Source organism: Amphimedon queenslandica, unplaced genomic scaffold (assembly GCF_000090795.2).
Source record: "Amphimedon queenslandica unplaced genomic scaffold, v1.1 AMPQUscaffold_13436, whole genome shotgun sequence".
Classification (NCBI taxonomy): domain Eukaryota; kingdom Metazoa; phylum Porifera; class Demospongiae; order Haplosclerida; family Niphatidae; genus Amphimedon; species Amphimedon queenslandica.
The window spans coordinates 234,337-256,070 of NW_003546328.1; the positions used below are offsets into that span (position 1 = coordinate 234,337).

General features: G+C 38.7%; 5 protein-coding genes across 6 annotated transcripts; 3 read left to right on the forward strand and 2 right to left on the reverse strand.

The window, feature by feature from the left end:
• The first annotated feature begins 128 nt into the window (after positions 1 to 128).
• LOC100640539 (ankyrin-3-like) lies at positions 129 to 6,731 on the forward strand. Its single transcript, XM_003386083.3, has 12 exons — positions 129 to 923; positions 1,697 to 1,948; positions 2,270 to 2,475; positions 2,547 to 2,761; positions 3,283 to 3,400; positions 3,514 to 3,660; positions 3,852 to 3,991; positions 4,054 to 4,175; positions 4,411 to 4,972; positions 5,142 to 5,301; positions 5,817 to 6,081; positions 6,299 to 6,731. Exons 1-12 carry the CDS (start codon positions 233 to 235, stop codon positions 6,583 to 6,585), a joined length of 3,165 nt encoding a protein of 1,054 aa, XP_003386131.1. The 5' UTR covers positions 129 to 232; the 3' UTR covers positions 6,586 to 6,731.
• On the reverse strand, positions 6,714 to 12,852 carry LOC100640666 (ATP-citrate synthase-like). The gene is made up of 24 exons (XM_003386084.3): positions 12,555 to 12,852; positions 11,905 to 12,278; positions 11,627 to 11,706; positions 11,442 to 11,572; positions 11,208 to 11,385; positions 10,794 to 10,936; positions 10,456 to 10,695; positions 10,078 to 10,346; positions 9,960 to 10,012; positions 9,796 to 9,911; positions 9,541 to 9,645; positions 9,405 to 9,496; positions 9,170 to 9,356; positions 9,016 to 9,126; positions 8,871 to 8,936; positions 8,676 to 8,737; positions 8,532 to 8,625; positions 8,324 to 8,478; positions 8,129 to 8,279; positions 7,866 to 8,009; positions 7,683 to 7,796; positions 7,536 to 7,618; positions 7,356 to 7,432; positions 6,714 to 6,917 (listed from the first exon to the last, which is right to left on the reverse strand). The coding sequence occupies exons 1-24, from the start codon at positions 12,732 to 12,734 to the stop codon at positions 6,814 to 6,816; spliced, it is 3,309 nt and encodes a 1,102-aa protein (XP_003386132.1). The 5' UTR covers positions 12,735 to 12,852; the 3' UTR covers positions 6,714 to 6,813.
• A 112-nt stretch (positions 12,853 to 12,964) lies between these two features.
• LOC105312517 (endochitinase A-like) lies at positions 12,965 to 15,774 on the forward strand. Its single transcript, XM_019995679.1, has 11 exons — positions 12,965 to 13,130; positions 13,181 to 13,216; positions 13,262 to 13,657; positions 13,705 to 13,788; positions 13,839 to 13,941; positions 14,003 to 14,055; positions 14,101 to 14,209; positions 14,254 to 14,339; positions 14,391 to 14,513; positions 15,234 to 15,525; positions 15,571 to 15,774. Exons 1-11 carry the CDS (start codon positions 13,011 to 13,013, stop codon positions 15,621 to 15,623), a joined length of 1,455 nt encoding a protein of 484 aa, XP_019851238.1. The 5' UTR covers positions 12,965 to 13,010; the 3' UTR covers positions 15,624 to 15,774.
• A 56-nt stretch (positions 15,775 to 15,830) lies between these two features.
• Positions 15,831 to 17,862, reverse strand: LOC100640794 (transcription initiation factor TFIID subunit 6-like). Its single transcript, XM_003386085.2, has 2 exons — positions 17,625 to 17,862; positions 15,831 to 17,557 (listed from the first exon to the last, which is right to left on the reverse strand). Exons 1-2 carry the CDS (start codon positions 17,772 to 17,774, stop codon positions 15,926 to 15,928), a joined length of 1,782 nt encoding a protein of 593 aa, XP_003386133.1. The 5' UTR covers positions 17,775 to 17,862; the 3' UTR covers positions 15,831 to 15,925.
• A 120-nt stretch (positions 17,863 to 17,982) lies between these two features.
• LOC109581512 (gelsolin-related protein of 125 kDa-like) lies at positions 17,983 to 21,533 on the forward strand. 2 transcript variants are annotated; one of them, XM_019995678.1, is made up of 4 exons: positions 17,983 to 18,266; positions 18,328 to 18,386; positions 18,437 to 20,458; positions 20,780 to 21,533. In XM_019995678.1, exons 1-4 carry the CDS (start codon positions 18,167 to 18,169, stop codon positions 21,380 to 21,382), a joined length of 2,784 nt encoding a protein of 927 aa, XP_019851237.1. In that variant the 5' UTR covers positions 17,983 to 18,166; the 3' UTR covers positions 21,383 to 21,533. The 2 variants fall into 2 exon arrangements, with proteins under 2 accessions (XP_019851237.1, XP_019851236.1); XM_019995677.1 differs by having other exon boundaries at positions 17,987 to 18,266; positions 18,437 to 21,533.
• Positions 21,534 to 21,734: the final 201 nt, after the last annotated feature.

Here is a 21,734-nt window from a genome sequence, read left to right on the forward strand (position 1 = left end):
GTTGCCAGCAAGTTGGCAGCAACATGTTGCCTAGTGTATGCCTGGCTTAAGTGGCTTTATAATCCTTTGTTCAATGTTCATTCCAACAGCTGTGGGGCGTGGCTAAAGTTTTTGTTATTGGTAACGCCCACCATCAGCCAAATTGAATCTGCTGTGTTGTATAACGACACTATCTCATCTTTTCAAGCCATTTTTAAATCCAGGAAGGGATAGTGAGCGGCGCAGTCTAATCATGGGCTCTGACGGGATCGTTCCCTCTAACATGGATGAGCTCTTGGAGGGTGGCGGGGCGCTGGGTAGGCTTTTGAGGGAAGATGGAGGAAGCATGGTGGACGCCATCGTGAAACTGGTTCATCAAACCGGAGGAGCAGTCCTCGAGCCACGGCCAGACGGAGCCTCTCTCCTTCACCGCTTTGCTCTCTTGGGGCTCTACGACGGGGTGAAGGCTCTTTGGGAGAGAGGGGCCAAGCCGTCCATTCTTTTATCGGATGATTCTACTCTCCTCCATTCTGCTGTGCGAGCCGGGGACCCATCTCAGGACCAACAAAGAGCCAACATACTCGCGCTCTTCCTCAACGGGTCTAGCCGCGGGGTTTCCTTCTCTGTTGACAAGAGGAACTCCAAAGGTTGGACTGCACTCAAACTCGCTGCCAGGAAAGGTCTAGAGCGCTCGGTGGAGACCTTGCTGGAGCATGGAGCTGATCCAAACGTGCCAGACAATGAGAGCTACCTTCCTCTCCACAACTCTGTCTCTCATCATGCCATACTCAAGCTGCTCGTCTCTTCGCGTCATCCTCAGAACATCAACGCTCAAACGGAGAAAGGAGAGACCCCACTTTATCTTTCAGTCGAGAGCGGAAACGTTGAATCAGCTGTTACACTCCTAGAGCACCAGGCTGACCCTAACATCACTAACAGAGAAGGTATTTGATCATAAATTATAAAGGAATCACCTCATAATCTTACAGTATCTGCAAAAGTGTATCTAAAAGCATTAATTGCAGTGTTATTCCTCCAGTGTGCTTTGCTTTGTGTACGCTTTTGTTTTGATGCAAATTGCTGCATATTCAGCAAATTTTGCCGTTAGTTTTGTCTATCGATGCAATTACGTGTCATTGTACTTTCCAAAAGGGGACATAGAAGGGAGTGTAATGTTTACCTGTTTTAAACAATTTGCATGTCATGCAGCTATACAAGATAAAGTCGTATTGTGGCCGCAATATCATGTTGTCCTATCAAGTTTCCTAATAGCTTACTCGCATCCTACAAACTATGCATAGAATGCAAAATCACAAAGTAGTCCCTAATTTTAATCACTTCCAAGAAATACTACAGTTTTGTTAGCAGCATACAGCCTACAGGCACACATGCTCAGTGCATAGGGTACACAGCTGAGGTACATAGTGCACACTTGCAGTTCAAGTGCTAACTGGATTTGTGTTCTTGTATTGCTACGTGTTATGACTTGTTTGGGTTTGTTATGTAGTTGCCTAATTGATACAAAGGTAAGGGATGTCACGTAGATTTGGCCAGTTATGTAAATAAGGCCCAAAATTTAATAATACTGTTGAGTGTTGTTATATCATGTCAGTTTTACATTACATCATGACAGCCATTATTAGATTATCAATGATTCGCATTCTAAGTTTGGCAATCAGTTCATATTATCAACAATTCTTTTTCTCCTGCTCTCCAGGCATCAGTCCTTTATTTCTTGCTGCTAGAGGAGGCAACGTTGACCTTGTCCGTGTCCTATTAAAGAACAATGCTCACGTTAATGTGACCGGTGCCTCTCAGAACATTGCTCCCCTGCACTGGGCAGCACACAAAGAGTTCACTGAGATTGCTCTCCTACTCATTGAGTATGGAGCTGATGTACAATTGAAGGATAAAGAAGGACGGACTCCCATTGGGCTTGCAGCCCCTGAACTAGCTTCAAGAATGTTAGGTAAGAGAGAGAAGGGATGTGATGACACAAGGAGTATGACGTACATGTACATGTAAAGCTTTAGTGTAAGGATATATGATCATAGAAATGAAAGTACACTCATGATTGACCTCTGTGTCACCTCCCTGTCACTGAAAGTACATTCATGATTGACCTTATCAATGTAAATAATTATTCATGATTGACCTTCTAAAGTAAATAATTATTCATGATTGACCTTCTAAAGTAAATTTATATTGACCTTAGTACTGTTTTGAATCTTGATTGACCTTACATGAAAGTACACTCATGATATTGTCCTCTCCCTCTCTCTCATCATAGAACTGGCGAGAAGACGTAATCCACACCTATCAGTTAGCCCGTTGAGCAGTCAGCCAGTCATCAGTGCTCAGGATAAAGCCTTCAATGCTTGTGGTAGTGGCAATGTCCAGGCACTGCAGGCTCTATTACAAGCTGGACTTAATGTCAACCTCACTAAAGATGGGACCTCAACTACGCTCCTTCATCTAGGGGCCTACTGTGGACAAGTAAACTTTGTTATTTTAATTTAATTTGCATGTTGAAATGTCCTCTCATTACCCCTTCCTTTTTTGTACAGGCTGGTATTGTTGCTATGCTGCTCAACAACGGAGCAAACTGGCAGTTGGTCGACAAAGATGGAGACACTGTCCTTCATTATGCCTGCATGAACAAATCCCCCGAAGGACAGGGAAACCATGTCTCGACTCTCTCTTACCTTCTCTCCACTCCTTGTGGTACTTTGATCAATGCTCAGAACAGCAGAGGCGATACACCACTCCTGGTCACCATCAGGTAACTAAAGTGCCTGTCTACAAGTTGTTAATATGAGTTTGGCATAGCAGCAAAGTGTTGTCCTTTGTTTATTTTATGAAGTTGGTGAATTTAATTTTTTCCATTGGCAATGTCGATTTATTATGGATGTATATTATTTCCTTGTTCTCTAATTTGATTTTTTACCTAATTATTTACTACAAACTATTATACACGTAGCTGCATCACTCACTCATACAGTCCAACAAAACTTATTCGTGCTTTGAGATTCTTACACCCACTAATCTCACTGTGCATTGTAATAATGCTCATGCTATCTATCAGTAAATGTGTAATTAGTAAATGGGCCTCTTTGCTTAAGTGAAAGTAATTTCTTCTACTGTTGGGCAGCATTGCCAAACATTCCTTATCACTTTTAATACACACTAGCATAATATGACACAATAGGGTCTATTCCTTTGTAGGCAAAACATCAAATGTACTCTAATGGATGAATTGTTGCTAATTACTTTTTGCTAATTGTTGCTATTCTCTTTTGTTAGGTGTTGCTATTTTGATCGGGCAAGGATTCTATTGAAACACAATGCTGATACAACCATTAGGAATGCCAAGAATGAGCTACCGCTGCATAGAGCATGTTGTGGGGACTGTAATATTGGGGTATGCCTCTCACTCTCTCTCTCTCTGTCTCTCTCTTTCTCTCTCTCTCTCCCTCTCCCCCCTCTCTTTCTCTCTGTCCTTATATTAAGTTTATGTTACTCTTTTTGCTGTAGATTGTGCTTCAATTGGCTGAAGTCTTTACTGACCTTGACCTCAGGGACAAAGATGGTTGGACTCCATTAATGTTTGCAGCTCGCTCAAAGTCCCCAGCCATTGTTCACTATTTGCTGCAAAGAGGGGTTGACCCTAATCATCAGCAAGTAATTGCAAATTTCACGGATTCCTTCCTGATTTGCGCGAAATAAAATCTGCGAAAATCAATTGAATATGGTACCCACATAGCACATGGTAGAAGTTGCTATTAGAATTTTAGTAGATTTGCAAAATATAATTTCCTCAAAAAAACCATTAATTTATTTATTTTATTTTATACACTGTATTTTCTTTTTAGTCTGTGGGTCTCACTGCACTACATTTAGCTGTACAGGAGAACCAGTTGGATATATGCCAGCTATTATTGAAATACAAAGCTAATCCTAATATACCAGGAGGACCGCAATTATTGACACCACTTCATATTGCTGCACACAAGTAAAAAGATGTGACTAAGTGGGATTTATTATTTATTTATTTTGTCTTTATTATTATTAAAGGTCATTTAAGGATATTTGCCTGCTCTTGTCTGATAATGGAGCAGATATTTCTATACAGGATAAAGATGGAGACACTCCTCTGGCCCTGACCAATGACCCGTCAATAAAGGAATCCATTACAAGTATGAATAATGATAATAGTTTTCATCTATCTATACTTATCTTATTCATTCTCTATTATTACCATTATCCTTTTGCCACTATTTATTGCATGATAATAAATAATCATACTACTACTAATAATAATAATCATAATAATTGTGATAAACGTTGAGTTGTATCAATTTATCCAGTAATAATATAATTTTTTTCAATTTTTAATCATTTAAAATTTTAACTCTATCCATTTACTGATAGGTGCCCATGTCACTTATGAGGACAGGATGAGAGAGAGAAGCAACAGTCATCCGACCACGCCCCCTCCCTGCATGCTCTACAGCTTATTCAGACGAGACAGCAAAAAAGAAAAATATGAAGAGACCAACTGTCGCTGCCAGGACATGGTAACAGAGAAAGAAGAGTGTCTCAAGGAACTCGTCATAAAAATAAAAACCCTTCAGGGTGAAAACGAGTATGTTCACTCTCGACTCAAGTCCTGCGAAGATGAACTTAAGCAAAGGGAACTCTCGGATAAAATGTGTGGGCTTGATTTATGGGATGAGGAGGAGGAGGAGGGAGGAGGAGGAGAAGAAGCAGGAAATAAAGTGTCCTCTAAACCCTGGTGGCTTGTCGGAGAGCACGAGATAAAGATATCCGACGAAGCTATTAATAATAATTGGGAGAGTTTTCAAAAGTTCTTCGACGTTTATTTGGGTACCTTTAGATCGATTGATGTCGTTGTGAAGAAGATAAATCGTCCACCTGACGTCTGGGAGTGCTGCACTAGGAAGACTTTCCAAAAAGAAGTAGAGCAATTGAGGTAAGGAGAGAGAGAGAGAGAGAGAAAGAGAGAGAGAGTGAGAGAGAGAGAGAGAGAGAGAGAGAGAGAGAGAGGAAGAAAATGAGGGAGGAGAGAGATCGAGGTGTTGCTATTTAATTTTAAGTATCTTATAATATGTATATTTAATTATTCTCTTTTCTTTATCCAGTCGACTGCAGTGTCCCTATGTAGTTCAATTCATGGGAGCTATCATGGTCCCTAGTTCAGGACTTTACTGTCTAGTGATGGAATATATGCCCAACAATGACCTCCATACTCTCATGCACGTTAAGAAGACACAGCTCAGTAAACTGGAAAAGACACAAATAGTAAGCAGTAGACGAGACAAGGTTTCCCAGTACACTGCTCGAGCTTTTTTTCAGTAAATTTTTCAAGTTGCTCAAAAAATGGACTAAAAATTGTAGTACAGTACATTGTATTTGGTCAAATTTTGCCAAAATGACTAGGAGAAAATTCTTCATTTTAATATTTTAAAAATACATATACATGTTTTTTGTTATGTAGCAAGCTTGAGCTCATTCTGATCAAAATTGGATTTTTTTAGAAAATTTTAAAGTTACTTTAAAATTGGGCCCAAGTCCCTGTACTGTAGTATAGGGTATTTTGCTAAAATCACCAGGAGAGAGTTTTTTGTTTTACATTTTCCAATGTATTTGTACTTATGTTGTGTAAAAATAGTAATTCTGCAAAATTTGATTTTTAACGAATTTTTAAAGTTGTTCTCAGCTTAGCTCTTTTGCTCACACTGCATGTTTTTGTGGGAAACCCCGAGATGAGAGAGAGAAGGAAAGAATCCCGTGATTATTATCCTTCCTCATTCTAGATCAGAGATATAGCGGCTGGTATGGCTTATCTCCACTCATTCCCCATCATACACAGAAACCTCATTCCCAGTAATGTACTGATCGGCGAGAAGATGAACGCAAAGGTCTCGGACTTTGGACTGTACAACACTAAAGTCCAAACTAACTTCTACGCTGACTTGCGCAAGCTTTGCCTGAAAGATGGTAACAAGAGACCTTACTACAGAGCACCTGAAATCATTGAGAAGAATGATTTCTCCACTGCTAGTGATGTCTACTCATTTGGTTAGTGTGAGACTGTATGAATACTATACGAAGTGTCTTAATAACTTGTGCTATTTTTTATTATAATATAAACCTTACTGTGCTTTGCTTTCAACATGCCAAATCTGCATTAGTCATTACAGTAAGAAAAATTCATTTTAAAGAAACTGTAAAAGCAAAGCTTTTCTTGTTAACACCTTTATACATGTAAATTGGTCATTTTTCATTCTTTCTTTAGGCATCATGCTTCATGAGTTGGCCACTCAGAAAAGGCCATTTTCCGATGTAGACCCTTGCTCCAATGCCATGGTGTGGGTCATGAAACTGCTGATGGGAGCAAGGCCAGTCATACCATCATATCTTGAGCCATCCTGCAAACAAATGATGGCAAGACTGTGGCACGCTGATCCCTCAATGAGGCCGACTTTTAAAGAATTTCTTGTCAAATGTGAAGAAAAACTTAAAGCAGAGAAAGAAGCAGCTCGAGCTGCTACTGCTCAAACTGCACAAGAAGGATCGGAATGATTTTAATGTATTAATAATGTAATATATTATAATTTTGTTCTATAACAAAGAAGTGTATTATCATTTTTTTGATAAATAATTGTTTTTGTATAAAGTTGTGTTTTCTATTAATAAATGTATATACTCTGTGCAATCAACAAACTTAATGTATTTGTTAATAATAATAATTACTAATCACTAATAAGAGGTCAAAGAATTAAAATAATGACTTTTTAAATATCCTGTGGTTTAGAACAAGAGGTCAGGGATCATCTGAGGGTTGAGGTAGGATATGTCGTCCCACGGATGACGATAGAGACCTTGCTTCAATCTCTTCTGGTCTAGATAGTGACCTAAAATCACACGGAAAGATAAAGCCTGCAGAGGATCTATTCTAGTCATATTTTCTTAAGATGGTCATAACTCAAACAATTTCATTTGACAACTTACCCATAATTAAGGCATCATTATAGCATTAAAAAATGAAATAAAAATAACGAATGATTTCAGAGCCATTTTTCAGAAGAAGCATGGGCTATAGTTTTCTGTCAAAAATGTGCTATAGTACACGTATATACAGGAAGCTGGCTTATTTCTAAAATGGTCATAACTCAAGAAATTTCAGTCAGAATTGGCTCAAACCTTTTACATAGCATAAGTATATAAATTATGTATCAGAAATGTAAACATGAGCTATATTGCAGGACATTTTTCAGAAAAAAGCTTACTCTTAGATGACAGAAAATATTACAAAACAATTGTGGGGTTTTTAGCTGACAAAAAACACTCACCAATAAATCCCATAGTTCTCCCAAGAACAAACAAACCATTCAATGTACCAATCTCCAAATACTCGTGTGCCTCCTCTCTGCAATAGACAGCATCATTATTACTATTATTATTATCATTATTATTATTATTATTATTATTATTATTATTATTATTATTATTTAATAATTATTACAGCTTACGGTGTGAATGCTCCACTGTAACGAATGAGATCAACAAATGAAGTAGCAATGACACCATCAACATTCAATATAAGATTAGGCTTCTACAGTACACACGAATAATAATAATAATATAAATGAAAATGTTCCTGTTTTTTTTTGACTGACTTTTGATGTGGTGATTTTCTCTACTTCAAGTGCATAGTCCAGTACATGAGTAACTGGGAAATTACTCTTAACAAACTCTTTAATGATAAGGACCCTCATGTCAGGATTGTTAAGCTAAGGAAAGGAAAGCATTACCAGTAAGAGAAGTATCCATGCAATAATACAAAAAATAATACAACTCACTGATTTGACACGGTGTCCAATTCCCATAATGAGCTTGTGCTGTTTGCGTGTTTCATTCACAAACTCCATTGGGATTATGCCAGAATCATAAGCTTCAGAGAACTGAGTGGCAGCACCATCCAATGCACCACCAAACCTATCACCCTAAAAGAAAGAAAATATATATGTACCAGCACTTAGTAATAGATTAAAACTACATGTACTAGTAATGCCCCCTTAATTTCATAATAGCAAAATCTATTCTATTCTTAATAGTAGCTCACAATGGTAAGTAAACCAGAAGTCAGTGATGACACGAGATCCTTGCCTGCTCTAGTGGTTACAATGGTATTGTGGGCACCTGAGACTGCTGGACCGTGATCTGCTGTCACCATCAGACACATCTCTAGAAACTTGCAAGCATATTCGGGCAACCTACCGTAGATAATGAAGGAGCATAAGGAGTAATGAAGGAATACCTTCTTTGGAACCAGAGTAGACTAAGGACACCTCCTATTCCAATCTCCTCCTTGAAGACATCAGATATAGGCATACCAGCATAGAGCAGCTCCTCTCCTCTCTCGTCACAGATACTGGAAAGGAAAGATGACGGCTTTCTAATAAGACCGAGCTCCTGGGGAGAAGAGAAATAAAATAAAACAAAAATTAAAAGATTATTATATATACTTGAGCCCATGAGTAGTCCATTGGTAGAGTTGGTGGTTGTTTCTCAGGAGCAGGTACAATCAGTCCAGCTGCTACCAGTTGCTCATACACCTCTCTGTAATGAAATGCATTAAGTGACCTACTTATACTCTGATATTCCCTGACCTGATAACTGTTCCAAGTGTATCAAAGCTATCAGGAACAATAGCACCAGCTTCTAAAAGTGCCTAGTGAAATATCATAGGCATCATCGACATGATACCACTCTTGATAATATGTACATTATCAACAATTTATCTAAGGAACATTATCACTAATGTCCTGTATCTTATCATTAACATTGCTGTATTGTAGTGTTACCTTGTTTTTAGCATCAGCTGTTTCTTTATCACTAGTAGCACAAGCACCAGCATGACCAAACTGGACCTGGAGAATAGAACAAAGAGAGAGGGGGGGGGAGGGGGAAGAGAGGGATCACATCAACCCAAGAGATGATTGGGATTACTTCTGATGAGAACATTTTAGCACAAGTACCAATGCACCAGGCAATAACTGGCTTGAACAATCTCCCTGACTTAACATTCTTGCATATCTCATACTCTTCTATTCCGCCAACCTAACAAAAATTTATTCATTTATTTAACTTTATTTTGTCTCACTTCTCCTAACACAACTAGAATCTTGACGTCCGGGTTGTCATGATAGCGAAAGATGTGATCCATAAATGTTGTCCCAGGGTACCTGTCCCCTCCAATAGCAACTCCTTCATAGACCCCATTAGTACAGCCTGATATTATATTATTGAGCTCGTTTGACATACCACCAGAGCGAGACACATAAGCGACACTAGTAAAGAGGGTGTGGTTATTAATGGGTGTGGTCAGACACACCTACCTCCCGGGACGATACAGTTTGGATGAGATGATGTTATCGGTCATTCCTCCAGTGTTGCCGATTTTGAAGCAGCCTGGTTTGATCCCACCCACCTAATGAGTTTAAATCTTTGATTGTGTGACTGGTATATACTTACTGTAGCTGGACCAATGATTGAGACTTTCTTTTCATTGGCCATTTTGATCAGCTTCTTAGTGAGATTCTCTGGGATACCCTCAGCAATGATAGCAATACACTTGAACTAAGAATGGAGGAGAGATTTACTTAGTACTGCAATGCAAAAGGATATGGGCTTGAATGTAAATGTGTGTACATGTACAAAGCACATTGTTATAATACAGATATGTGCACATATACAGATAACATTATACAGATAATGGACATATCTTACTTGTTTATAGGTCATAGCTTCAACTGATGCCTCATATGCTGAACGAAGAGAAGCAAAATTGACAAGAACATCAGCCTCGGGGTGCTTGGCAGCTGCTTCAGACATATTCTTATAAACTACAAAAAAGTATGGAAATTAACCTCATTAATCATTAACCACTTTACCTGGTAAAAGGATTTCCTTGGATCCCCAGTAAAACCTCTGCTTGTGATTGCCACTAAAAATAATTTTTATTATTATTATTATTATTATCATCATTATCATTATATTTTATTGGCTTACCTAAAAGGATACACCATAGCAGCTACTGATGGCTTGACTCTTGAGCAAAGATGATCAAAGTCCAACATGCTCTGAACAGCCCTTGGCTGCATACCCCATACAATAGCAACAGTCTTATTAGTGAAGAGCGGAGTGGGAGGAGAGTAGGCAGCCTCTTGTGTCTCCTCCCACAAATTGACAAGGACTGATACTGGAGGAGTGGCATCTCTGTTAGCCATTTCAGCCAGGGAAGAGCCAGAGGTCACTGGAGTTATTGGAACTTTGAACGACTATAAGGAGAGAAATTAAAAAATTAAAAAGATAGATTTATATTACATTGTATGTACATGTATGATATATGAAAGGACCAAACTATATAGTATATTGTGATTGGCTTACATTCTGCGGTGTCGTCTCTTCAAATGATTTAGGCAGTGGTCTCTTGCCAAGAGCCATCCCCACCACAGCAGTCATGTGAGTCTCAGGACCAAACACATGAAGAGGAATCTCTAGCTTGGAGCCGGCCTCTCTCATCACCCTTAAACCCTCTTGGTAATTGGGGCCTCCTCTTCGGACAAAAACGGTTACTTTGTGCTCTATCAGTTTGTGCTTAAAGTCTTGAAGTGCCCTTACAATACCCTGGGGAGAGAAATACAGGAAATAAAAGAGAATCTGAACAATTACATCTCGTACAAAGTTATGACTAAAAATTTTATTATATAAAATAATCCAATTACTTTAAAAGTTGCGGCTACATTAGTGAAGTTAGCTATTCCTCCTCCTATTATCAGTATTTTCCCATCAGGTCTTGTAGGACCACTAGTCATTAAACCAAGGATCGTCTTAGCATACTCGTAAGTCTGTGACTCACTGGGGGCACCTAAAAAAAGAAATTAATAATTACCGTCTATCTAGAAATTTTTACTAAGATTTTAATTTTACTGGATTAGAATTTCATAAAAATTAGATCACGCATATAATTACATGCTACTTTTAATAATACATGACACAGTCTTAGTATTAAATCACAGCACAATTTCTTAAAACACAAAAATTTTCTGATTTACAATAAAAACAGAAAAAATTAATACAATAAAAAGTTAACTGTAAAAAGATATTACTAACTACAATACAGCTACATAGGGACATACCAGAGTATTCTCCGTAATTAGCTAATTCAGCTCCACCTCCTAAATCACAAATAGTATCACTGTATATAACTGAAGCTCCACCCCCAGCAACCATCGTCCATATTCTACCAGCTTGATTCAACACTGTCAGTTTGAGAGATGCACCACTCTTAGCATCTAGATCAGCTATGTAAGACTCCTACACAAGAAAGCATTAATGAATATATATTCAATCTAATATCATAGAGCTCATGCCTCGGGTAAAGCATCCCTTCCAAATGGTGGAGGGAACTCAATCCCAGACCACTTCTTTTTGCAAAGATACTCGGCAGTTGAATCGAGTTTAGCAGCTAAATCAAGCATATGAACAGCATTGCCCTTCACCACTAAATAAAAAAACAAGGACATAATGACTTGAGTATAATGATGTGCTGACATACCAAGTGGGTTGATCTCAAGATATGTGAAATAAAGGTCAGCATAGGCTCTGTAGAGTAGCACAATGTATTCAGCCAAAACCCTAAAAGCATTATCAAGCAATAATGATAAAAATAACAATAACAAAAACAACAAAAATGATGCGATAGGTTGGAATAGAAAAGGAGAGAAAGGGAAAGAAAGCAGAAATGAAGATAACAATAATAACAAAAACAACAATAATAATAATAATACATCATACCGTGCTGAATATTTCTGCTCTCTCTACCTTCCCACTTACTGTCTCATATCAGAAGGTGCTGATTCAACAAGACTCAGGGCTCTATCAATACCCAGCGTGGAATCAATATCAATATCAACACGATAAGCTTTGCTGTCAATATCCCCTACACTCATTCCTCCCTCTGTATGAAACAGGACTGTGTTTCCACTCCTTGTAGCATAAATGCATAAATAATACTCCTCCTTATCAGCGTGTGGCATAAAAGGCTCAACGATAAAATTTCTAAGTTTCCCAGTAGCAGCGTCAACTTGTATCTCCTTGTTTTCGTTATCTTTTAGCCACAGCTGGACTTCCTTGAGGGTTTTATTGAGACCGACGAGACCTAACTTCCCTCTTCTCTTTATCAGCTGATCTGGTTTGACAACCAGAGACTGTAATAAAGAAGACAAAGAATGACATACTGTATAGTGCAAAATTTTCAAGGGGTGTAAATCTCGCAAATTTGCTTAAAAATCTATTTTGCAAATTTAACCTTCGAAAATTTTACTGCAATACATTGATTTTCACGGTAGTAATTTTCGCAAATCTTCAAAAAATCGCAAAATCTGCAAAATTTACAGCCCTCAAAATTTGCGCTATACAGTACATACAACCATTAGTGTATATAAGTATATTCATGAACATAATGAATCTTTCAATAAAGCTACCTCATTCTTAAGCCATTGGTTGTTGGAGGCCAGTTCCTCTAAGTTAGTGCTAGTTGCAGTTAGTGAGCGAAGAGGAGGTAGCTTTACAGTAAAGTCTTTATATTCTTCGGAGAAGCGGAGCTCATTCAGGTAAGAGCAGAGGATAGCTTTCCCGTCCTTCTCTCTGATAGCTTTAGCCATGATGATGCCGAGTGAAGACAAAGAAAAGGAGAGTGGCTTTGTATTTGAAGTTGAGGGCAATTTTATAGCTTCACTACTTGTGAGTTGTGAGAAAAGGTCACACTATCACATCCTCACCATCATGATCATCTCATGTCCACGTGGTTAAACTGCAGTTGATCCATGATCTGATCACATGATCTTATGATCACAATCACATGATTTGTTGACCAGATCAGCTCATTTAAGTCAAGGGTTACTGTGAAGGCGTGGTTTGTTTTATCCACGTGCTTTGTCATGGCTGAATTAAGGCAAGCTCTAAGCTTTCTCCGACAGAAAAAGGCCACAGACACTGCAGGCACTTTACCATCTCCTGCTCCTACTGAGAAAGACAAAAGTCCTGCCACCAGTCTTCAGGTCAGCTTAAATTTGATTTTAATTTGATCATCTTTTTGTATTACATTTAGACTCATGATGTTACTGATGACCTTGAAGATTATGATGTATGTTATTGCCTTTATTTGTTCCTCGGTTATTATTTTACTTAGGAAATTTTTAAAAATTGTGACATGTTTGATTTCTCTCCAATTAACATCAGTGACAGAGTAGACGACACTCCCCCTATTCTTTCTTCTCCAACTCATTCAAAGTCTCGGGCAGTCAGTCAAACTGATTGGTCACTCTCCTCTCAACCTTTATCTAAACGTCCACTCCTTGAAACCACCTCACAGACTACAAAAACTAACTCAATCACTAGACCTCTGACCACACCTTCTCCTTCAGAAATCATTTTGACTCCTACCACAGCATCTTTACCTAAACGTATGACTACTCCTAGTGTCTCTCGTCTGAACACACCCACTGTACCTCGAACTGGTGTACAGGCAACTCCTACACGAGTTGTTAGAAAGTTTCCAGGACCAGCTGGTTGCCTTCCACCACTAGTAAATTGCTATCATTCATCATATCCCATTACTGTTATACATCATAGGACAGTGTCAAAAGACTAGATGACACATCAACAGCCTCTGTTGTGTCATCTGGAGGCACTCCAGCCTCTACTCCTCTTCGTAAAGTATGTTTTCAAACATAATTTTTAATTAATTGATGTATTTTTATGTATAGAGTCATGTCAGTGTTATTTATGATTATTCTGACCATCAGTTTGATGACTTTAATCAATCTAGTGGGCCATGGGCTATAATGAGATCTGAATTGGATGTGAATGGTAGTCATTAACACAAATGCACTAATTAATTTAATGACATGTTCTCTTTTATCATTCTTAGATCCTCTTACTTCTGCTATTCTCAATGCTAACATTGCTAGCATTATTAGACAAGTAAGCATTACAGCTTAATTCATGATTGTTCTTGAACATTTCTAGGCTTCCAAGAAAGAGCTACCAAATGGTAAAGTACCACACTTGTGTGCTCTAGTGAAAAGCATTGTTACATCAACAAAAAGTGCCACAGCCCTGTTGCAGGATCCCAGTGGTATATTTCAATTAGCTGTGTTTCATTATTACTAATGTTTATAGGGGAAATGCATGCTGCTGTTCACATCTTAGTCATGGAAGAGTATAAGGATGAGTTTGTTGAAGGATCTGTGGCTATATTGAGACAGGTCTATTGTAATGCTATTAGCTATTGTGATACACTGTGTGTCACACTGTAGGTATCAGTGTTCAGTCCATCATCTCGTAAGCATTATCTTAATGTCACTCTGGATAACATTGTAAGAATATATCCTCCTCAACAAAGTACCAATGCTTCCTCAACAAGTACAAGGAATCTTATTGTAAGTGCATTATTATTATTATTATTATTAGTTGTTAGTGTGACTAGCAGGTTTTCCCACAAAGCATGCTAAGTGAGCTAAAAAGCACACTTCATGAGCTGACAAGCACTATATACACAGTACATGGCATTTGGATTAACTTTTAAAATTTGTAAAAAAAATCTAATTTTGATCGGAATTAGCTCAAACTTTGTACATAACATAAGAACATGTATATGCTTCAGAAAAAAATATGAAAACAAAGAATTTTTTTAAAGTCATTTTTACCAAAATTTGGCCACTGAGCGTGTACTGTAGTACAGGGACTTTGGCACGATTTTTGAGCAACTTCAAAAATTTATAAAAAATTAATTTGTAACTGGAATCAGCTCAAACTTTGTACATAACATAAGAACATGTATATGCATAAGAAAAAATTATAAAAATAGAGAATTTTCTCCTATTCTTTTTTGTCAAAATTTGACCAATGCCTGTACTATAGTATAAGGACTTTTGACATGATTTTCTTAATGTGTAATAAATCCAATTTTGATTGAAATTAGCGCAAACTTTGTATACAACATATGGACGTGTACTGAAAAATTGGAGAATTCTTCCTAGCCATTTTTAACAAGTACCTGTGCTTTTGCCAAATTTTGGAACAATTTTAAAATTCGTTGCTGAGTACTATATCAAAACCCTGTGGGAAACCTGACTAGATTGAATTATTCTCATTGATAGAGTTTGTCAAGGATTGAAGAGGATCATCAACAGAAAGAGAATCAAAGTGCATCACTCCTGTTTGGTATTACTAGCAAAACTAATAATAGTGACATGACTAGTAGTAGCAACCATTCAGCTATCAATCACTTTAGAAATAACAACGACACTAGCAATGAGAGGATAGTGAGTATTAGTACTATTGCTGGAGGTAGTATCACTCAACACAGCAACACTGTAACTAATAGTGACAGTCATATTCCTACTGCTCCTAATCAAGTACATCAGAACCAAACACCATCAGATATTGAAGGTAATAGCAACGAGTGTCTCACTTTTGTTTATTTTCTCTTCTTAGAGGATTTTGACTCTTATTTTGAAGATATTGACATCTCTCTTTTAGACTTTTAAGTTTACTATAATTATATATAGAGAAGATGCTGTACTTAGTACACAATAAATTATTATTATGTATTATGTTATAAGAATCAGACCTCATTGTTGCTTTATTGTTATTAATTATTTTTATGGTTATCATTGCCAAGAAATGATGCAAGCAAAATTAACGTGAGAAAATTGGCATGTATAATAATAACAAGAGTGCTCTTGATAATAATAATAATGGAAATAATGAAATTAAAGAACAATCAATAATTAAAATCAATTAATATCATAAAGGTCGTGGTCTATTGAAATTATACGTAAGAAAAAGTCTAAGAGCTAGACGAAGTGGTAACAGTACTAGTTGTTGTTGGAGGAGTAACAGTACTAACAGGAGCTGCTGTGGTAGTAGACGGTGTCAGAGGCCTGGTAGTAGTAGGAGGAGATGAAACGGTTGGACTAGTGACAGCTAATTGATTAGCAATGGCTTGTACCACAGATGGATTAGCAATGGCTGATAGTAGACTAACTGGTATAGTCGCAACCGACGTGCCACCTCCTCCAGGAGAATTAATTTGAAGTCTAAGACCACCTGGTAATCCTCCTTTAGAAATTTTTGTCGCCGTTACTTGCGATGGACTTCCAACAGTTATAGGAGACAATTTAGTCTTAGGACTAGTAGGAGAGCCAGTAGGGCCTGATAGATTACTAAGAGTTAGTATAGGGCGTCCTTGCCTGAGGGACTTGACCTGGTTAAAGAGACACGTACCCATATACCCATAGTCCTGCTGATACATAACTATCGTGTCTGTGGCTGATCTTGTTTGATGAAGGACCGGGGAGCAGTGTCTCTGAAGAATACCTTGCAACTTGTTAGCTGCAACTTGTTCGACTATTTTTGATGACCCGGTCACCCCGATCAGAGCAGACTTGATCAGTTCTCCCTCTTGCTTTAAACGCGGTATCACACAAGCCGAGATTGCTTCTTGTCCCAGCTCACCGAAGCAGGCAACGGCTCCATAATGAGAGGCAAGCTCCTGAAGAGTGAGCCCTTGTAGGGTTTGGGAGAGTATGCGCGTGAGCCGAGTCTGTATATTGTTGACCGAGTTAGAGTATCTCTTGCATATCATGCTCAATATTTTAGCGGATAATTCCCTCAGCGACCAGTGGTCCTCTGATTCCGGGCGAGTGCATAAATGACGATTGAGTAGGCACGTGCTGACAGATGGTATCAAATCGTGCAGGTATCTCTCGATTGATATGGAAGTATTATCTAAAAGGGCTTTAACCATTTTGAGTAGGTTTCTGAGAGAGGCCAGCTTCCGTTGGCCAATGTTGACTTTAATGCCTTCAGTCATGAAGGTGATCAGTTGAGGCAAAAGCTGATAAACGCTTGGATCAGTGCTAAGACTCGTAAGCCCTTCCTGTCTCTTTGAATCGGAGAGGCCCACACACGCATCAGTCAATTCCTTATAGTACAACTGCTGCTCCATTGTTAGCAAGTGAGGCTGGAGAGATTTGAGTTTGACAACCTCAACAACACCTTCCTCCTCCTTCTTTCTCTTTCTCTCTAAGCGGACATCCTTCGGTACCAAAGAAGCATCTTGACTGTTGAGGGACAGAGCAACAGCTTGTTTCCTTTGCTCCTCCAAAGAGAGAGACGGGACATTCTCTGGTACCAATGGCTGCACCCCATCTACTGCTAACCAGTGACTGTGAAGGCTCACATCACACGGGAGCTTTGGTAGCGGTGAGCTAACAATACTCACCAGGTCAACCTCTTGATCGTCTGGATAGTATATCTCTTTGCCTCCTCCACTGGAGTGACGTAGTGGTATGTACTCTGAGCACTCAAAGCCATAGAGTGGCTCAATGTTTTTGGATCTCAGTGCGTTGTCAATATCGCCACACGAGAGACGGTTACGTTTTGAGTGACGCATGAATTTGATGCCATTCTGTACAATCTAATACAAAAAATAATTATTATAATAATTTTGTGGGCATTAATTTTAATAGTTTATATAATCCTACCTCTTTCAATCTGAACTCCATTTCTTCGCTCAATCTCTTGCATACATCTTCATTGAGGTTTGATATACCGATTGACTCAGCCATTACCTTGATAGAGTCTGTAGACATCAAATGACGATCGCTTTCATCGACCTCCATTGAATCCTCCATATTGAACTCAACAGGTTAAACCACACCTATTCAGGTGGGGCTCGGATAAACCACACCTAACTAGGACTGCGAGCGCTAAGCTGTAAGCTCGGCAAAACAGCATGTTTTTACCATAAAAACAATAGATTTAGATCTAAAACCAACTACACATATTTTTAACATCACTGAAAAAGAAACAAAAAAATTTAAAGCTTTATAGATGTGCCGTGCGAGTCCATCTTTCGCGGGAAATTTTAGCGGGAAAGCATTCACGAGACCATAGTTACAGCATAGAGCTATGGTTACAGCAATATGATTCGACAGAGATCGACATGCACACAGATGTGTTTCCATAGCTCCGTATCCTTGCAGTTAGCATTGTCTTGTTTTGCTAAAGACGGCTAAAGAGCTTGATGGCTAGTGCTATTTTTCTCGCTATTGATCTCGCTGTTACTGCATTCCTGTTCTTTAGTATTATTGTTTACCTCATTGGTACCCTGATAGTACAGGAAGGTAAAAGAAATGAATTCTAAAGCCGGGAAAATAGCTAAGTGTCTTTTGTCTTTTTTTGCAGTTTTGCCAATCTTTCGCTTTCTCATCCGTGTTGTTATTGCTACAGTGTGGCTTTATCAAGTAAGTTATTATCTTGTATTTACGCTTCTAATTTTCATTATTCTTTATAGGAAGTCATGATTAGAATCCTGAGAAAGAAAAACACTGGGAAGAAACCCTCTGACGTCAATGAGTCAAAGAGCTCGCTCCATCTTCCTCAAATTAGTGCCCAGCCACGACTGACTGAGGCAACACTCTCTTCCGGTATCCACTCAACATCCGAGCTGGTTAAATCTTATCCTAGTTCCCCTCGAGATGTTAACCAGATGCAGGTTTCTCCTAGAGGTTCATCATTGAAATCGAGCAACCACCCAATGTCTGAGGGCATGGTTCTTCATGGAAAACCTCGTGCATTACCTTCCATTGCTCCCGAGAAAAATGATCCCGGCAAATTAGAAGTATCGGCAGTGGCTTCAGCAGCCAACCGCTTCAAGGATGCTAGCTCTCGCTCAATATGCAGTCGCTATTCTCTTAGTCTAGCGAATCTTACTAACCGTAACTACAGGTTACCTTCCATTGCACCTTCTCTTCCTGCTGGAAGGAACTATTCGCCTCCAGTTCCGGAATACATTCCTTTCCCAACACAGGCTTCAGTGCTCCCTTCAATCAAAGATAACACAGTTGACAAAGAAGTTGAAGAAGAAGTGGAGAATGAAGTAGAAGAAGAAGTAGAAGAGGAAGTAGAGGAGGAAGTAGAGGAGGAAGTTGAGGAGGAGGTAGAGGAGGAGGTAGAGGAGGAGGTAGAGAAAGAGGAGCAGGAGGACTTAGAAATAGAAGAATGTGAAGATGAGTCCTTGCCAGAGCAAGAGAGCGATAGCTGTCAGGAGGATACTGAGAGTACTGAGTCAGAGGAGGAGGAGGAATATGAGTACATTGTTAAGAAAACATCATTCTCTAGGGCAGTGATGAAAGTCAAGAAGTCAGAGCTAGAGGGCAAGGAGAATGGTATTACAGAGCTTATGCCTGAATATGCTGCAAAACCTCCAACTCGTGTGCGTCCACGCTCATCATTTATTCGAGGTAAAAGCAGCTATGGTGTGTCTAATAGGCACCGTTGCTCTTTACCACCATCACTGCCTACAATTCCAGAGAGTGATATGGATAATCGTGCACCTGCACGTCCAGTGAAACGTGTAACATTTGACTCTGTAGTAAAAGAGAAGGAGATATCAGAAGATGAAGAGGAGATATCAGATGAGGAGGAGGAGACATCTGATGAGGAAGAAGAAATATCAGAAGAGGAGGAGGAGGAGGAGGTATCTGAAGAGGAAGAGATACCGGAAGAAGTAGAAGAAGAATTGGAAGGTGAAATTGTTGATGACATCAATATTGATGTACGCAATACAAGTGACAGAGATGATGATGAAAGGGATGATACTTCTGGCAAAGAAATAGGAGCTGATATGTTACCTGAACTTAACCAAAACAAAGTGAACGTTGCCAGTAACAAAGAAGAAGACTCGGAGAATGAGGTCAAAGAAGAATTATCAGCTGAGAGCGAATGTGAAGATGACACTTTAACAGAGGGAGAAAATGAAGGGGAAGAGTCCATATTAACAGAAGGAGAGGCCACTTATACAGAGGGAGAGAATGACGACAATACTTACAATATAAAAGAGGAAGCTGAAAAGGTCTTTGACAGTGAAATAGTTTTTCTTAAAAAAACCAATGAAGTTGATGCAAGCTGCAAGGTTTCCAATGATGATGATCAACTGAAGAATGGTACAGAAGCTGAGGTACCTATTGGCGTTAAGATAGATAAGAATATTAACGCCAACATTGAAGCATTCATGAACAAACCAATAATAATAGTTACCAGTGCTGATCCAGAGATGGATGATATTAGTGACATGGATCTAGAGATAAGTGACATTCTCACTGACATTACAGACAGCTCCCAGACTGACAAGCAAAGCACTCCTCTTGAAGCTTGCAGTCCTGAAGAAGGGGATGAAGCTAGTTTTGCCAAAGATAGCAGTGCTGAAGCACCAGAATACGAAGAGGAAAATGCTACAGCAGAATATGAAGCTAGCAAAGCTAAACCAGGGGATCAACCTAGTGGTGCATCAGAAGATAAAGCTAGCAAAGCTGAGGCAACTAACATTAATGAGACAGGAGAATATACTCAAGTTAGCAGTGCTGAGGTAGGAGATAAAGCTAGCAGTACTAAGGCAAAAGATGAAGCTAGCAATGCTGAAGCAGGACATAAAGCTATCAATGCTAAAGCAGGACACAAAGCTAGCAATGCTGAAGCAGGACATAAAGCTAGCAATGCTGAAGCAGGAGATAGAGCTAGCAATGCTGAAGCAGGGGATAAAGCTAGCAATGCTGAAGCAGGAGATAAAGCTAGCAATGCTGAAGCAGAAGATAAAGCTAGCAATGCTGAAGCAGGAGATAAAGCTAGCAATGCTGAGGCAGGAGATAAAGCTAGCAATGCTGAGGCAGGAGATAAAGCTAGCAATGCTGAAGCAGGAGATAAAGCTAGCAATGCTGAGGCAGGAGATAAAGCTAGCAATGCTGAGGCAGGAGATAAAGCTAGCAATGCTGAGGCAGGAGATAAAGCTAGCGTTAATGCTGAGGCAGAAAATGAAGCTAACGATGCTAAAGGAGAAGAAGCTAGCACTGCTGAAGCAGGAGATAATGTGAAAGCTAACAATAATGAGAAGCTTTCAAATGATGCTGAGACAAAAATAGATTGCAACATAAATGAGATGAAAGCTAATAATAAACAAGAGGATGATGATAATATATCTGTAAAGGATGAGGACTGCTACAGTGAAGATGAGCATGCGATGGAGAAAAATGAAGATGAAGAAACTATACAGGATGAAGTTAAAAGTGCAGAAATCATTGAAGTTGAGGCTTCTACAGAGAAGAAAGATGAGAATAATGAAGACAAAGTTGAAGGTAGTGGAAAAGCAAAAGGCAGACGTCGTCATAAGATGTCACTCAAGCCAGTACGTCGTCTGTTTTCAAAGATGAAGAAGAAAATCAGGCATTTGGTTGCATGTGCCTAAATATAATACTATGATTGACACTAAAATAGTGATATAAACAATAACAATAATAAATAATGACATACAATAGGCAATGATAACATAATGATCCACACACAAACAAACAAGTAGTGTATTATAGATTAATTTTATTAAAAATTAATTTTAAAATTATAAATGATAATTATTATTATACACACATTACAAAATCTCAAAATACAAACTAACTGAGACCATAAGGTGATTCACACTTAAAACTTAATTTAAAGACTAAGAACAAGTTACTTTGAAAACAGGAAGTGCTGCATAAACCAAAAAGATTCAATTTAGCATAAGAATAGAGTTATTTCCTATCCTTTCTTAAGTTAACTCT

Excerpts from the sequence above, each read along its gene's own strand:
- LOC100640539 (XM_003386083.3), top strand. The coding sequence starts at position 233 with ATGGGCTCTGACGGGATCGTTCCCTCTAACATGGATGAGCTCTTGGAG. Across the intron at positions 2,476-2,546 it reads TAGGGGCCTACTGTGGACAA|GCTGGTATTGTTGCTATGCT; the intron begins GTAAACTTTGTT and ends TTTTTTGTACAG. Across the intron at positions 4,973-5,141 it reads AAAGAAGTAGAGCAATTGAG|TCGACTGCAGTGTCCCTATG; the intron begins GTAAGGAGAGAG and ends TTCTTTATCCAG.
- LOC100640666 (XM_003386084.3), bottom strand. The coding sequence starts at position 12,734 with ATGGCTAAAGCTATCAGAGAGAAGGACGGGAAAGCTATCCTCTGCTCT. Across the intron at positions 11,573-11,626 it reads TCTTGAGATCAACCCACTTG|TGGTGAAGGGCAATGCTGTT; the intron begins GTATGTCAGCAC and ends TTTTTTATTTAG. Across the intron at positions 8,626-8,675 it reads ACACTTGGAACAGTTATCAG|AGAGGTGTATGAGCAACTGG; the intron begins GTCAGGGAATAT and ends ATTTCATTACAG.
- LOC105312517 (XM_019995679.1), top strand. The coding sequence starts at position 13,011 with ATGGCTGAATTAAGGCAAGCTCTAAGCTTTCTCCGACAGAAAAAGGCC. Across the intron at positions 13,789-13,838 it reads CCTCTACTCCTCTTCGTAAA|AGTCATGTCAGTGTTATTTA; the intron begins GTATGTTTTCAA and ends TTTTATGTATAG. Across the intron at positions 14,340-14,390 it reads CTGTGGCTATATTGAGACAG|GTATCAGTGTTCAGTCCATC; the intron begins GTCTATTGTAAT and ends GTCACACTGTAG.
- LOC100640794 (XM_003386085.2), bottom strand. The coding sequence starts at position 17,774 with ATGGAGGATTCAATGGAGGTCGATGAAAGCGATCGTCATTTGATGTCT. Across the intron at positions 17,558-17,624 it reads TGGAGTTCAGATTGAAAGAG|ATTGTACAGAATGGCATCAA; the intron begins GTAGGATTATAT and ends TTTTTGTATTAG.
- LOC109581512 (XM_019995677.1), top strand. The coding sequence starts at position 18,167 with ATGGCTAGTGCTATTTTTCTCGCTATTGATCTCGCTGTTACTGCATTC. Across the intron at positions 18,267-18,327 it reads TACCCTGATAGTACAGGAAG|TTTTGCCAATCTTTCGCTTT; the intron begins GTAAAAGAAATG and ends CTTTTTTTGCAG. Across the intron at positions 18,387-18,436 it reads CTACAGTGTGGCTTTATCAA|GAAGTCATGATTAGAATCCT; the intron begins GTAAGTTATTAT and ends TATTCTTTATAG.